This window comes from Ranitomeya imitator, chromosome 4 (genome assembly GCF_032444005.1).
Source record: "Ranitomeya imitator isolate aRanImi1 chromosome 4, aRanImi1.pri, whole genome shotgun sequence".
Taxonomy (NCBI): domain Eukaryota; kingdom Metazoa; phylum Chordata; class Amphibia; order Anura; family Dendrobatidae; genus Ranitomeya; species Ranitomeya imitator.
The window spans coordinates 265,939,440-265,954,788 of NC_091285.1; the positions used below are offsets into that span (position 1 = coordinate 265,939,440).

Consider the following 15,349-nt stretch of genomic DNA (forward strand, 5'->3'; position numbering starts at 1 on the left):
TAACATCATTGCTTTATCTGTTGCACATCTACCATTTAGCCCACGGTCACAAGTTCATCATTTGGTCAGTATTCTTTTTCAATATTTGTAAGACAAAACCAGGAGTGGATGAAAAATACAGAACTGATTATATGTTTCTATTATACTTTTCCTCTGATTGTTCCACTTCTGATTTCGGCTTATAAATACTCAGGTAAGAAATTTACCAAATACTGAACGTGTTAACCTGTTGAGCTCTATAACCCCATTTACAAAACTGATTGGCAGCTTTCTTCCAAAATACCGTGTACACAGAAAGCTGCCAATCAGTGGTGGGGTGGGGTTATACAGAGCTCATGAATATGGAAAACTAACTGTCAGCAAATCTACTAGTCCTCCAGTGATAATTTCCTCTGGTACCCAAACAGAACTGTAGTCCAAAGTTTGGTTTGTGTAATGTACCCGAACTTGAACCTGAACCCAAACTCCAACTAAATCTCTCTTCCCCGTACTCCTGAACTTTAAAATAGACCTCAAGGAGAAGTCCATGTTCTGAGTTCAGCACCGGATGCTGGGTGTCTGGTATGAACCACAACCTTTACAGTTCGGGTTCAACCATCTCTAGTCTCCTCCTGATAAAGCAGTGATTTTGTCAACGCTACAGCAAGTAGCTCAATACGTAACACATCACTGAAATCAGGGTCTCTGTTTATAAATTATGTTGCTCTCAAATTAGAAGGTAAAGACCTGGTGACAGATTCTCTTTAACAGGCTAAAAGCCTGTTAATGAATTTGACATGTCTTGCTTAAGTGCACTATCAAGACTAGCATACAAAATGCCAGTCTAGACGAATCGGGGCCTTAGGTTCTAATGTAAACATTCCTTATATAATTTATATCCTGGAACCAAGAATACTGAGCACATGCTGAGTAGTTTATATCAAACAACCTATCTGTGCTTCATATTATTTTGTTACAATGGTTCGTTTTATGTTAATGCTCAGTAACCTATTGGACCCATTAAAGTATATAATGCTAATAAAAGTTATAATGTTCATAAAGACTATTAACCTGCAGATATAAGGTTAATTTGTGGGTTAATAATATTGCAATGGCGCCTGGTCACCATGCTGAAAGAGCAGCTAACAAGGGAAAATTAACTTTATTCCTCTCAAGAGCTGCTGGCTTTCTGTCATAGAGGCATGTCCGGAGGGGCTACTACAGTCACCACTTACAGTATTGTTAGCAGTGGCTATAAAAGCATGCCCCAGAACATTGACTGACAGCTGCGACTGAAAGGCACAGGTCAATGTGCCAGGGTGTGCTTACAGCTGCTGCTCACAATGCTGTGAGTGGAAACTATACGTTGTCTAGGCACCTCCCATGACTGAAAGCCCACCGGAAAAACATACATTTGTACCATATTAGCAAGTAGAAAGAAAAATATATATTACATTTTAGAGTCCTTAATGTTAATTTCCTTTAATGGCTAAACGTAAAAATGGTAACAAAAAGCAGTTTTCGAGACTAGTCAGGTCTCTTTATCAGTCATAGATATACTACGCCTGATGTTTTCAATTAAGGACTTTTAAATTTTAATATTTTAAATATTAACCCTATATCTGCAGGTTAATAGTGTTTTGGGCACATGACAGGTTTCCTGTAAGCTAAAACATATAAAGAAAAATTGGGCAGGAAATAAAACAGACTATATATATATATATATATATATATATATATATATATATATATATATATATATATGTATATATATATATATATATGAATATATATATATATATATATATATATATATATATATATATATACATATATATATATATATATATTTCCTACAGATGAGGCAATCACAACACTATGGGTGTCACTATACAATAATTGCATACTGCACTGCCCCATTCTTTGCTTTTTACCTACAGCGGATGTTCCTTTTTCAAATTGAACAAGTTCTCCTCTAGACAAATAGCATACATATGACTTTAGCTGGTGGATAACCAAAACCGACAAGCTTCATGTGTTCTAAAAAATCTCCTTACCATAATATATCCTGTTATTGAGAGCTACCTGGTTGACCCTGCCAGTGTCATATCCTTGTCTCAAACATTAACCCATGTAAGTATACAGTGAAACGGGAACTGAAAGATACAGTGAAGCTATGAATGGCATCTACATTTTTACAACTCACATACATTTAAAATGATTGTGTTTTCATAATAACAAGCAATGTTAATAATATAAGAAATAATTCACAAAAAATAACATGCAACGATTTACTTACTACAACACCGCTGCGAGTGATAGCTTCACGGTATGTGAAGTTGCATACTGCCCAGGCAAGATAATATGTTGACATTAAAGGAGTCTGTGAGAAATGGTCAGTAACCCATCCACCTTCTTCAAAAACTGAGGTTTCCACTGGCATATTAGACAGTGACATGTAAGATGTTTGATGTCTGATGCTTATTTTGAATGTTGCCTTATAAATGGGTTCATCAAAGCATGGAAATGCTTTTCTGGCATGGATAGGAGAGAATTGGGTAACTCCAAGTGACCTAAAAGACAAAAAGGCAAAAGTTGTATTAAATAATTAACATATCCATATTATTTTATAAATTAATATAAACATAGTAAAGATTTTGGAAATACGCCAGAACTTAACTTAAAGGGGTTCTGCAGTGAATTTTTTTTTCATCTATCCACTAAATAGGTAATGTCTTATTGAGTGGTGGGAAGCCAATTACTGAGGGATCCACTGATTGCAAGAAATAAGAATTTTTATGCCCAGCAGTGAACTTTTATCCACTTTAGAATTATTCAGCAGTGCTCATGCCCAATCGCTGGTCCCTTTGACTTTTACGAGACTGCTGAAAAAAGTGTTTAACAACCAGACAGGAAATGAATGAAGTGGCTGTTGAGCAGGCGTACTGCTGCTCCATCCTAAAGGACAAAATGTCCCTATCCTGCTGATTGATATAGATTCCAATGGTCAGACTCCAACTAATCAAGAAGTTATCTCATACCTGGTGAATAGGTGATATCTTATTTTCTCCAGAGAACTCTTTAAAGAATAAGTACATTTTAGGGATTTTTTTATGCCCTTTAAAAAGATTGATGGGGGTCAACAGCACACATACTCTGCCATGAGAAAAATGATCCTGTCTTCTGGGCTGCTCACTTCTAAGGGGTCTTTTGAGCAATCGGTGGAGATATCAGAGTTTGAACTTCCAGCTCTCTGTTCAGAATGAAAGGGCCTAAAAGGTATAAAAAATGTCCCAGAAGCTAACTTACTTTTCAATATTAAAAGAATTTGCTTGCTTTTAACAGAATTGATTTATTTTTTGTTCCCTCATAACCCATGCAACTGAATAGGTCCTGGATGCAATAGCACAAACTACATGGACTAAAGAGGCGCTGTTCATAGAAAACTAAAAGCTAGAGATGAGTGTATCGATCCATGGAGAATCGAGTTTGAATTGAATTTTCTTAAATCTGAAGTTTCACTCAAATTCAAACAAACTTCCATGGTATTTTTTTTTAAGACCGAGTGCCATTTCACACATGCTGCACATTCAGTAAGTGGGTTAATGGCATCTAACATGGCAGCACGGACTTACTGTCATTATGCCCCATTATCTTCTATTGAGCCTGAGTGCACACAATGCTTTTTCAAGAGCAAATATAATCCAGGTGATCTGGCATCAATGTGATAAACTTGGACAGATGAGAGTACAATTTCCATGTAGTTAAAGGATTACATGATGCATCATTATTGAGCATGATACATGATTATAGAGCACACAAAATGAGAACTGATGATGCAATAAAGGTAGAGGAGGAAATGTGTGGAAAGCAGTAGAAGAGTAGGATTATGATGGGGCTGATGACAATGAAAAGGCACTACTTGTGGGTGAGGACAGGTTACTAGAAATATTATTAAGAGGAGAGGACAGCCTAAGCTTTGCTCATCTTGCCTCTCAATTTGAATTCTTCACATGATCAGGTGATGCCATTAGCGATCAACCAATGGCTGTTAACTAGTTAAATGGCGCTGTCAATTTCTGACAGCTGCATTTAACTCACGCTTACTGGAAGTGCATCCTTTATCCCGCCCATCGGTGACCCTATCACATGATCGTGGGTCACGGATGGGTCGGCATGACAACCAGAAGTCTCCAGCAGACCTCTATGGTTGTCATAGCCAAATTACTATTAGCGCCTCCGGTGATCAATGCTCATAACAAGTGAGCATTTCTGCCATCTTCTGTGTGTAGCAGAGGCAATCGAAGTAGTGCAACTTCTAGTCTCCCATGGAGACTATTGACGCATGCAAAAAGTTAAAAAAAGCTAAAAAAAATATTAAAAGAATTAAAAATATAAAATTTCAAATCAACCTCTGTTGCCCCATTCAAAACAAAACAACCAAAAAATCAAATATGCACATATTTGGTATCGCCGGGTTCAGAATCACCCAATCTATCAATATAAAAAAATTACCTGTTCCCTAAACGACATAAGGAGGAAAAAAGTCAAAACACCAGAGTTACGTATTTTTGGTCTCCACATCATTGCATTAAAATGCAATAACGGGCAATCAAAATATCATATCTGCACCAAAATGGTGTAAATAAACATACCTGCTCGGCACGCAAAAAATAAGTCCTCACCCAACGCCAGATCATGAAAAATGAAGACGCTATGGGTATCGGAATGTGGCACAATTTTTTTATTTTTTTTTTATCAAACTTTGCAATTTTTTTTCACCACTCAAATAAAAACCAACCTAGACATGTTTGGTGTCAATGAACTGATAATGACCTGGAGAATCATAATGGCAGGTGTCGTTCATAAGTTCAACTTGTCCCACAAAAAAGAAACCCTCTCATGTCCTTATTGACCAAAAAATAAAAGTTATGGCTATGGGAAGAAGGGGAGCAAAAAATGAAAATGCAAAAACTGAAATACCCTGGTCGTTAAGGGGTTAAAGGCGTTTGGGACACAATGACAATAATGTAATTGGATGCCATAAGCATCTATCAGTCATAAATGGATGGATTGCTATTTTCTCATGCCAATGTTATTAACAAATGAAGTTATACACCTCTTATTAAAAAGTTTTGACTTAAAACTAAGATTTGCATTAAATAGACTATTTTAGAACCTGAATTTTTCATACGTGCACAGGTGTAAGTTACCAACTTCTTAAATTTACTGTATGTAAAGGTGGAATCTAATTTTAATGCTAGGTGGTAAAATGTCCATATAACTAAATGTAAGTAAGAAGGTCGGCTATAAAAAAAATAATTACTTTTTTTTCCATGAGCAAACTGACCTCCAGGTATAGTTTTCACAATAAAATTAGAATGAAGAATTTCTGCATACAATAAAGTGCCATCAGCAACTGGCTTGCCATAAATATTAATCACAGGAAAAGCAGTTTTAAAATTTCCTCATAGCATTAAATCTAGAAGGAATAAGTAAACTTTTCTTAGTTTTGAAGTGAATTTAACATTAATATTCTTGATATTAAAGTATTTGACTGAGCCAGGTATGTCAATAACTTTCTAAAAAGTATAATCATTTATCTGATCACATGTGAAATTAAATTAACTTGCACTATAAAAAAAAAACAATCTGGCACAATGCAAAATATAATACCTCACAACAAAAAATGTCAGATTTCAAAATCAGAATTGCTCATCATGACTTTTAGCTCAATGACTACATTTAGATTTGCAACCAGTTCTTATTAACCCTGCGTCAGGCGTATCTATGGCACTCCCAAGTTCAGAAACAGGGCGCCTGACAGGCACAGGTTAGAAAACTGTCTATAATATCTAAATATCTCAATTTCTCAGCTCTAAAAGTAATGAATGACCTTCATAGTGATGTATTAAGAGAGAATACACAAAATCAGATGCAAAAAAAAATAATTTAACCCTAAAATGCGTGATGTCTGAAATATACACTTTCACATAACCCAGGAATTTTAAGTCCTTGTGCAAATCATATGGAGGAACTCAAATAAAAACTGTTTTTTTTGCAAGTTTATTTTAAAATTGCAAAGTAAGATGTGAAAAATGCACTAAATTAGTTTTGCTGAAAATAGCCAAAAAGTAAAACTACCTACGCATTCTAGGGTTAATAGCCATAAACATAATGAAACAAAAAGTGCCCAAATTTCACACATACTGCCAAATGGCCTCCAGTTTTCACAACTTAACTTCTATTAAACATTAAAATTAGGAAAAAAGTAATTGCACGTCAGTTAGATGTTTCTGGAGTCATAATCAGTCAGATTCAGACATTAACCCCTTCATGACAGGAGCTTTTTTCGGTTTTGCGTTTTTCTGTCAATATGGCCATGTGAGAGCTTATTTTTTGCAGGACAAGTTGTAATTTTGAACGACATAATTGGTTTTACCATGTCGTGTACTAGAAAATGGGAAAGAATTCCAAGTGCAGTGAAATTGCAAAAAAAGTGCAATCCCAAACTTGTTGTTTGCTTGGCTTTTTTGCTAGGTTGACTAAATGCTAAAACTGACCTGCCATTATGATTCTCCAGATCATTTCAGGTTTATAGACACCAAACATGTCTAGGTTCTTTTTTACCTAAGTGGTGAAAAAAATTCCAAACTTTGCTAAAGAAAAATTGCACAATTTTCCTTACCCATAGCATCTCCATTTTTCCTGATCTGGGGTTGGGTGAGGGCTTATTTTTTGCAAGCCGAGCTGACGTTTGTAATGATACCATTTTTTGTGCAGATACATTCTTTTGATCACTCATTACTACATTTTAATGCAATGCTGTGGCGACCAAAAAAACGTAATTCTGGCGTTTTTACTTTTTTCTCGCTACACCTTTTAGAAATCAGGTTAATTTTTTTTATTGATAGATCTGGTGATTCTGAATGTGGCGATAACAAATATGTGTAGGTTTGATTTTTTTCATTGTTTGATTTTGATTGGGGCTAAAGAGGGGTGATTTATACTTTTATATTTTTTTATTTTTTCACATTTTTAAAACATTTCTTTTTTAATTTTGGCATGCTTTAGAAGCTGCTACAATTCAATTGCCTCTGCTACATAGAGGCGATGCTCAGATCACCCCTATGTAGTAGAATTGCAGCATTGCTATGAGCGCTGACCACAGGGTGGCGCTCATAGCAATTCGGCATCAACAACCAGAGGTCTGCAGGAGACCTCTGGTTGTTATGACGATGCACTGCTGACCCCCGATCATGTGATGGGGTCACTGAGGCATGCATTTCCCAGCTTAGATGCGGGCTCGCCGCCGGAGCCTGCATCAAAGCGGCGGTTCTGCCATTGGACGTACTATTGCATCCAATGGCAGAAAGGGTTAAAAGACCAGCAGAGGAAACACATTGGCAGAGAGAAAAGCAAGGTTAACAGAACATACTATCATATCATATCAGAGATTATTATTACGTGTTTGTGCACAATGTACCTGAAAGGTCATTTATAAGAAAATACTATTTATTTCTAGGAAAACCCTTCTTATTTCTACCAAATATCCACAAACTTTGCATTGATTATTCATAAAACAAGCAAAATCAATAATTATGATGAAAAAACAGAAAGTATGAACCGTCAACAGTCTGAACCTTCAGGTGTAATGCGACTGAGAGGCCATGGAGGTCATACCTGATCTCCACAAGGATGGCAGTGTAACCGAGTGGGAAGGGTTCAAGCAGCACCTAAAGATAGGAAGGTAATGGGAGGGGTGGATCCCCTGCCGCCTTGGAGAGGAGGGGGAAACAAAATGTATGGGCTGTGCCTGTCAGGCGTATTGCGCCTGATGCAAGGTTAGAAGCAAGCGTGTAAAATTAAAAAAAGCCACTTGGCAGTGAATTTTCATTTGATAAGTCTAGCCATGAACCATTTGATATTCATATAGATCTCAATTCATCAAGACCTGTGATTGTCCCACCGGTCCTAATGAGGGTTTCTGTTGGACTCAGATGCTCCTGATTAGATTAGAGCCACCATGCCACAATTCATTCTTAAGTCCTTGACTGGAGTAAGATTTTTGTCATAATGTATGCCACAGCATATAGTAAATTAGATATGTTGTGGTGTCAAGAGCCTAATTCCGCGTCATCCTGCCCAAACTCTACCTATTTTGACCTTGCTTGGTGAAACTGGAGTGACAACGCAGAAGTCCCAATATTTCTGTGCAACTCAGAGCTGCAGAAAAAATGTGGTGGAGCCAGGGCTGCAAAAGCGCTGTGATAAGATAAGCCAATTCTGAGAAAGGCAGTGAGGAGACAATAGCATAACTTTATTAAGAGCACTGTGTTTGATCTGACCACCTACATCATGTCATATTGTGCAGCAAATAGCAAAAGCAGTTGAGATAGACCACATTATCAGAGAGGGAACGATGTAGACAGCTAGTTAATATGACTGTAAAATACCACACAAGAAATGTGACACCACATACATCAATTAGGTGCATATCTCTGTACACCACAGACTTTTTGGCCACCAAGTCTTTTATCTGCTTTTCTCTGTGTAAAAGTTATCTCAAGCTCATCAGTAAAACCAAATTTATTTTTTAACATGGACTGCCTCCTTCCCTACTTGTACAAAATACTCAGGGTTCCTTTCCAGTATAACAGTGTGTGACAATAATTTCACACTTGCGTTGTGCAGTCCGTTCAACACATCTGTTAAACGGACTGCACTAGCGCAAGTGCCGATGTTTGCACTGTGCTAGCGCAGATGGAGCATCTGCTAGCTCCATCTGCGCTAGCAGTGCGCTAGCAGTGACGGACCCGGAAACGCTGCAGCTCGCGTCTCGGGTCCATCACTCAATGATGGCACATCGCTAGCACACGCCAATTGTGGGCGTGTGCTAGCGATGCGTCCGCCATTGAAAGTAATGGCGGCGTTAATGGACTACGTTACATCGCTTTATGCCGTGGTGTAACGTAGTCCGTTAAACGGGTCACACTAACGCAGTGTGAGCCCAGCCTAATCCTAAGAAACCCAATTCTCAAGTATCTGAGGTTAACTGTTAATTGGCTCAAGTAACTCACACTAAAAACTTCTCTATTCTGAATGGCCAGCTGTGTTCCATATTGACAGCCATCATCAGATAAGCAGCATGCTATCCTTCCTTATTACACTCTTGTGCAGCCTAGACAATCATACTCTCCATGTCAACTCCACACTGAACGCAATAAACACTTAGCTGCCTATTAACATCTCCCAAGACTCCTCCCAGGGTTGATTTCCTGTTATCCTGTGCTGCCCCACTGCCTATTCTCCCATGCCGTTCTCATATAAGGGATTACATGAAACCATCAAATCTTAATGCTTTACACAAGTGTAATGTAATAACAGTACATCATTAAGCAACACATAAATATAGGATCAGTGGTGGACACAGGCAAGAGAAGGCCCTATGCAAGAACAGAAAGTGGGCCACTTTTTGTGTCTCTGACTGGACACGCTTGCTGTTGGTGCACACATTGCACTTGGCGCACATGTTGCACAAATGATATGTCCGCCCCTCTATGGCATTAAAGCAAATTTCTTCAGGGAGAGCCACACATCTTCCACTCCTTTACAAACTTAGCAGGCATTAAAGCTGCTTTGGCATACATTCAGAAAATATGTATAGTCAGATCTTATGCAAACACTGGTTTCATCAAGTCTGCACAAGCTCAGACACTCATTTTCAGTGAGTCACTCAGAATATAGAAAATGCGCCAGCAATCATAAGCTGCATAAACAGCTTTGTAAAGTTATTTATGAAGCATATGACTGACAATACATTTTTATATTATATTATGTAAGGGGTTTGGAAAAATCAAAGGAGCTGTTTTCCAAGTCATATGGTCATTTGTTGCCTTTTCGCTATGTGCAATATTGCTCTTTTTCTGTTATACTTCATTATTTTTAAACTGTGACACCGATATTAACGTTATATTGCTATAGTGACAATATTATGTGTTTTTTCTTAGTGCTAGTTTTTCATGGGTACATTTTTGTGTGCATTATTCCTGGTTTGTGTCATTGTTATATGCTCTATCCTTCCACTGTAAACTTAGTGTATTCAAGTAATCCATTAGAAGGAGCAGTTGTACAAATTGTAGTTCTAACTGATCATCATAACCTTGAATTTGTCAGGTGTATTTTTCTCCTGACCAAACTTGAAGGAGTCTTTTCCTAAATCAATTACGTTTTCTAATCTCTTGTAGATGTGGCTCCTGTAATTGTAAGGCTGATGCTTTATCTAGATTTTTTTATTGGGCATAATCCATTATAAGGACTTGCTTGAAGCTATAATGGAAGCATGCAATACTGACTAGGGTTGAGCGAAACGGGTCGAACATTTTCAAAAGTCGCCGACTTTTGGCGAAGTCGAGTTTCATGAAACCCGATCCGACCCCTGTGCGTGGTCGGCCATGCGGTACGCAACTTTCGCGCCAAAGTCGCGTTTCAATGACGCGAAAAGCGCCATTTCTCAGCCAATGAAGGTAAACGCAGAGTGTGGGCAGCGTGATGACATAGGTCCTGGTCCCCACCATCTTAGAGAAGGGCATTGCAGTGATTGGCTTGCTGTCTGCGGCGTCACAGGGGCTATAAAGGGGAGTTCCCGCCGACCGCCATGTTACTGCTGCTGATCTGAGCTTAGGGAGAGGTTGCTGCCGCTTCGTCAGAAGCAGGGATAGCGTTAGGCAAGGTCCATTAACCACAAAACCGCTTGTGCTGTAGCGATTTCCACTGCCCAACAGCACCTTCGGTGTGCAGGGACAGTGGAAGCTCCTTTTTTTTTTTTTTTCCTCAGCGCTGTAGCTCATTGGGCTGCCCTAGAAGGCTCCCTGATAGCTGCATTGCTGTGTGTACGCCGCTGTGCAAACCAACTGCTTTTTTCAAAGCACAAATCCTCTTGTTCCTTCCTTTCTGCACAGCTATCTTGTTTGTTTGTCCACACTTTTTATTTAATTTGTGCATCAGTCCACTCCTTATTGCTGCCTGCCATACCTGGCTGAGATTACTGCAGGGAGATAGTAATTGAAGGACAGTTCCTTTTTTTTTTTTTTTTTTTTTTTGTGGGAGATTAAGATTGACATTTCTGCTAGAGTGCCATCTCTGTCTGTGTCATCTCTCACTCAGTGGGCCATAGAAAGCCTATTTATTTTTTTGCTTGATTTGGGTTCCAAAATCTACCAGAAAAAATCACAACATCAATCAGTGGGAGAAAAATATTGGCCTCAGGGCTTGTGTGCCACTCCTTACTCCTGTGTGTGCCATCTCTCACTCAGTGGGCCATAGAAAGCCTATTTATTTTTTTGCTTGATTTGGGTTCTAAATTCTACCTGAAAAAATCAATAAATCAATCAGTGGGAGATTAATATTGGCCTTTGGGCTTGTGTGCCAGTCCTAAGCGTGCCATCTCTCTCTCTCTCAGATAGTGGGCCATAGAAAGCCTATTTTTTTATTATTTTATTGGGTTTATAAATTTTCCCTGGAAAAAAAAAAAAAGTGGGAGATTAATATTGGCCTCTGGGCTTGTGTGCCAGTCCTGAGCGTGCCATCTCTCTCACAAATAGTGGGCCATAGAAAGCCTATTTATTTTTTTGGTTGATTTGGGTTCATAATTCTACCTGAAAAAATCAATCAATCAATCAGTGGGAGATTAATATTGGCCTTTGGGCTTGTGTGCCAGTCCTAAGCGTGCCATCTCTCTCTCTCAGATAGTGGGCCATAGAAAGCCTATTTATTATTATTTTTTTTATTGGGTTTATAAATTTTCCCTGGAAAAAAAAAAATGGGAGATTAATATTGGCCTCTGGGCTTGTGTGCCAGTCCTGAGCGTGCCATCTCTCTCACAAATAGTGGGCCATAGAAAGCCTATTAATTTTTTTGCTTGATTTGGGTTCCAAAATCTACCAAAAAAAATCACTAAATCAATCAGTGGGAGATTAATATTGGCCTCTGGGCTTGTGTGCCACTCCTGACTCCTGTGAGCGTCATCTGTCACTCAGTGGGCCCTAGAAAGCCTATTTTTTGTTTTATTTGTTTTCTAAATTCTCCCTGAAAAAATCATTTTATTTTCTTTGGTTTCTAAATTATTCCTGAAAAAAATCATTTTTTTTGTATTTTTTTTTCTCTAAAGTCTCCCTGAAAAAAAAAAAAAAAAAAAAATCTGTGGGAGATTCATATTGCCCCTTCTGCTTGTGTGCCAGTCTTGACTCCTGGGTGTGCCATCTCTCTCTCTCTCCCCAATTGTGGGCCATAGAAAGCCTATAAATTTTTTTGCTTGATTTGGGTTCCAAAATCTACCAAAAAAAATAACTAAATCAATCAGTGGGAGATTAATATTGGCCTCTGGGCTTGTCTGCCACTCCTGACTCCTGTGTGCGTCATCTGTCACTCAGTGGGCCCTAGAAAGCCTATTTTTTGTTTTATTTGTTTTCTAAATTCTCCCTGAAAAAATCATTTTATTTTCTTTGGTTTCTAAATTATTCCTGAAAAAAATCATTTTTTTTGTATTTTTTTTTCTCTAAAGTCTCCCTGAAAAAAAAAAAAAAAAAAAATCTGTGGGAGATTCATATTGCCCCTTCTGCTTGTGTGCCAGTCTTGACTCCTGGGTGTGCCATCTCTCTCTCTCTCCCCAATTGTGGGCCATAGAAAGCCTATTAATTTTTTTGCTTGATTTGGGTTCCAAAATCTACCAAAAAAAATAACTAAATCAATCAGTGGGAGATTAATATTGGCCTCTGGGCTTGTGTGCCACTCCTGACTCCTGTGTGCCTCATCTGTCACTCAGTGGGCCCTAGAAAGCCTATTTTTTGTTTTATTTGTTTTCTAAATTCTCCCAGAAAAAATCATTTTATTTTATTTGGTTTCTAAATTATTCCTGAAAAAATTCATTTTTTTTGTATTTTTTTTTCTCTAAAGTCTCCCTGAAAAAAAAAAAAATAAAATCTGTGGGAGATTCATATTGCCCCTTCTGCTTGTGTGCCAGTCTTGACTCCTGGGTGTGCCATCTCTCTCTCTCTCCCCAATTGTGGGCCATAGAAAGCCTATTAATTTTTTTGCTTGATTTGGGTTCCAAAATCTACCAAAAAAAATAACTAAATCAATCGGTGGGAGATTAATATTGGCCTCTGGGCTTGTGTGCCACTCCTGACTCCTGTGTGCGTCCTCTCTCACTCAGTGGGCCCTACAAAGCCTTTTTTTTTTTTTTTTTCCCTAAATTCTCCCTGAAACAATCATTTCATTTTATTTGTTTTATAAATTCTTCTGTAAAAAATAATTTTTTTTTAATTTTTTTTTTTCTGAAGTCTCCCTTTTAAAAAAAACAAACACAAATCAGTGGGAGATAAATATTTACATTTGCGCTTCAGTGACAGTCCTGCGTGTGTGCCATCTCATTTGTTGCCAACAACAACAGAGTGTGTAACATTGTGGCTGATTTTCGTTGTGGTCTCACCCACCTGTAAAGGGGTAGCTAAATCATACTGAAGTTATAGCTCACCGTGTAAGTTGTGTGACAGCAACAAATACCGTTCGTTTGGTAACGTTTTTAAAACAATGAGGAAGTCTGGTGGAAGAGGTCGTGGCCGGGGGCGTTCATTGTCAGCTGGTAATGAGGGTAGTGGTAGTGGTGGAGCATCAGGTGGTCGTGGGAAAAAAAATATTGCACCTAAGTCTGGAGCTGTGGAGCCAGGTTCGTCGTCTGGCTACACAAGGCCTCGAACCCTCCCTTTTCTGGGAGTAGGAAAACCGCTTTTAAAGCCGGAGCATCAAGAGCAAGTTTTGGCTTATCTTGCTGACTCAGCCTCTAGCTCTTTTGCCTCCTCTCGTGAAACTGGTAAAAGTAAAAGCAGCGCGTCGTTAGTGGATGTTCACGGTCAGGGACAAGTCGCTTCCTTGTCCTCTTCAGCAAAAACAACAACAGAGAAGAATGCAGCAGGCGACACAACGGGTTACTCCATGGAGCTCTTTACACATACCGTCCCTGGCTTAGAAAGTGAAGCAGTTAACAGTCCATGCCCATTACAAGTTGAATCTGACATGGAGTGCACTGATGCACAGCCACAGCCAGACTACTATGCTGGTCCTTTGACTCAGACCACAACATTGCCCTCGCAGGGTGCTGATCAAGAATCAGACCCTGATGAGACTATGTTGCCCCATCACGAACGCTATACCACCGACCGACACGGTGACACAGACGAAGTTGCACACGAGCTACAAGAAGAAGTAATAGATGACCCAGTTCTTGACCCCGATTGGCAGCCATTGGGGGAACAGGGTGCAGGCGGCAGCAGTTCTGAAGCGGAGGAGGAGGGGCCGCAGCAGGCATCAACATCGCAACAGGTTCCATCTGCCGGGCCCGTATCTTGGCCAAAACGCGTGGCAAAGTCAAAACCTGTTGGAGGACAGCGTGGCCATCCGGTTAAAGCTCAGTCTGCAATGCCTGAAAAGTTATCCGATGCTAGAAAGAGTGCAGTCTGGCATTTTTTTAAACAACATCCAATTGATCAGCACAAAGTAATCTGTCAAAAATGTTCAACTACCTTAAGCAGAGGGCAGAATCTGAAAAGTCTCAATACAAGTTGCATGCATAGACATTTAACCACCATGCATTTGCAAGCTTGGACTAACTACCAAACGTCCCTTAAGGTTGTAGCACCCTCGGCCAATGAAGCTACTCATCAACGCAACATCCCTTCCGGCAGTGTAGGGCCACCATTTTCTGCACCACCTGCAGTATCTGTGCAGGTTTCTTTGCCAGGCCAAAGCAGTCAGGGTCAGGGAATCTCCAGTTTCGTAGTAGGAAACACTGCATCTAGGGCACCGGCGGCAACAATACCATCTCCCACCGTCTCTCAGTCTGCCATGTCCACCGGCACCCCCGCTAGTTCCACGATCTCCAGCTCTCCAGTCCAGCTCACCCTACATGAGACTATGGTTAGAAAAAGGAAGTACTTAGCCTCGCATCCGCGTACACAGGGTTTGATCGCCCACATAGCTAGACTAATCTCGTTAGAGATGATGCCCTACCGGTTAGTTGAAAGCGAAGCTTTCAAAGACCTGATGGACTACGCTGTACCACGCTACGAGCTACCCAGTCGACACTTTTTGTCCAGAAAAGCCATCCCAGCCCTCCACCAGCATGTTAAAGAGCGCATCGTCCATGCACTCAGGCAATCTGTGAGCACAAAGGTGCACCTGACAACAGATGCATGGACCAGTAGGCATGGCCAGGGACGTTACGTGTCCATCACGGCACACTGGGTAAATGTGGTGGATTCAGGGTCCACAGGGGACAGCAAGTTTGGGACAGTTCTGCCTAGCCCACGGTCTA

At 39.6% G+C, this 15,349-nt stretch overlaps 1 protein-coding gene across 1 annotated transcript in view; it reads right to left on the reverse strand.

Moving 5' to 3' along the window:
• TRHDE (thyrotropin releasing hormone degrading enzyme) overlaps positions 1-15,349 on the reverse strand; it is a 1,712,820-nt gene that overhangs the window by 1,464,372 nt on the left and 233,099 nt on the right. Inside the window, exon 2 of the mRNA XM_069764587.1 lies at positions 2,279-2,552. Coding sequence (XP_069620688.1) covers positions 2,279-2,552 — 274 coding nt within the window. The remainder of the gene's footprint in view (positions 1-2,278; positions 2,553-15,349) is intronic.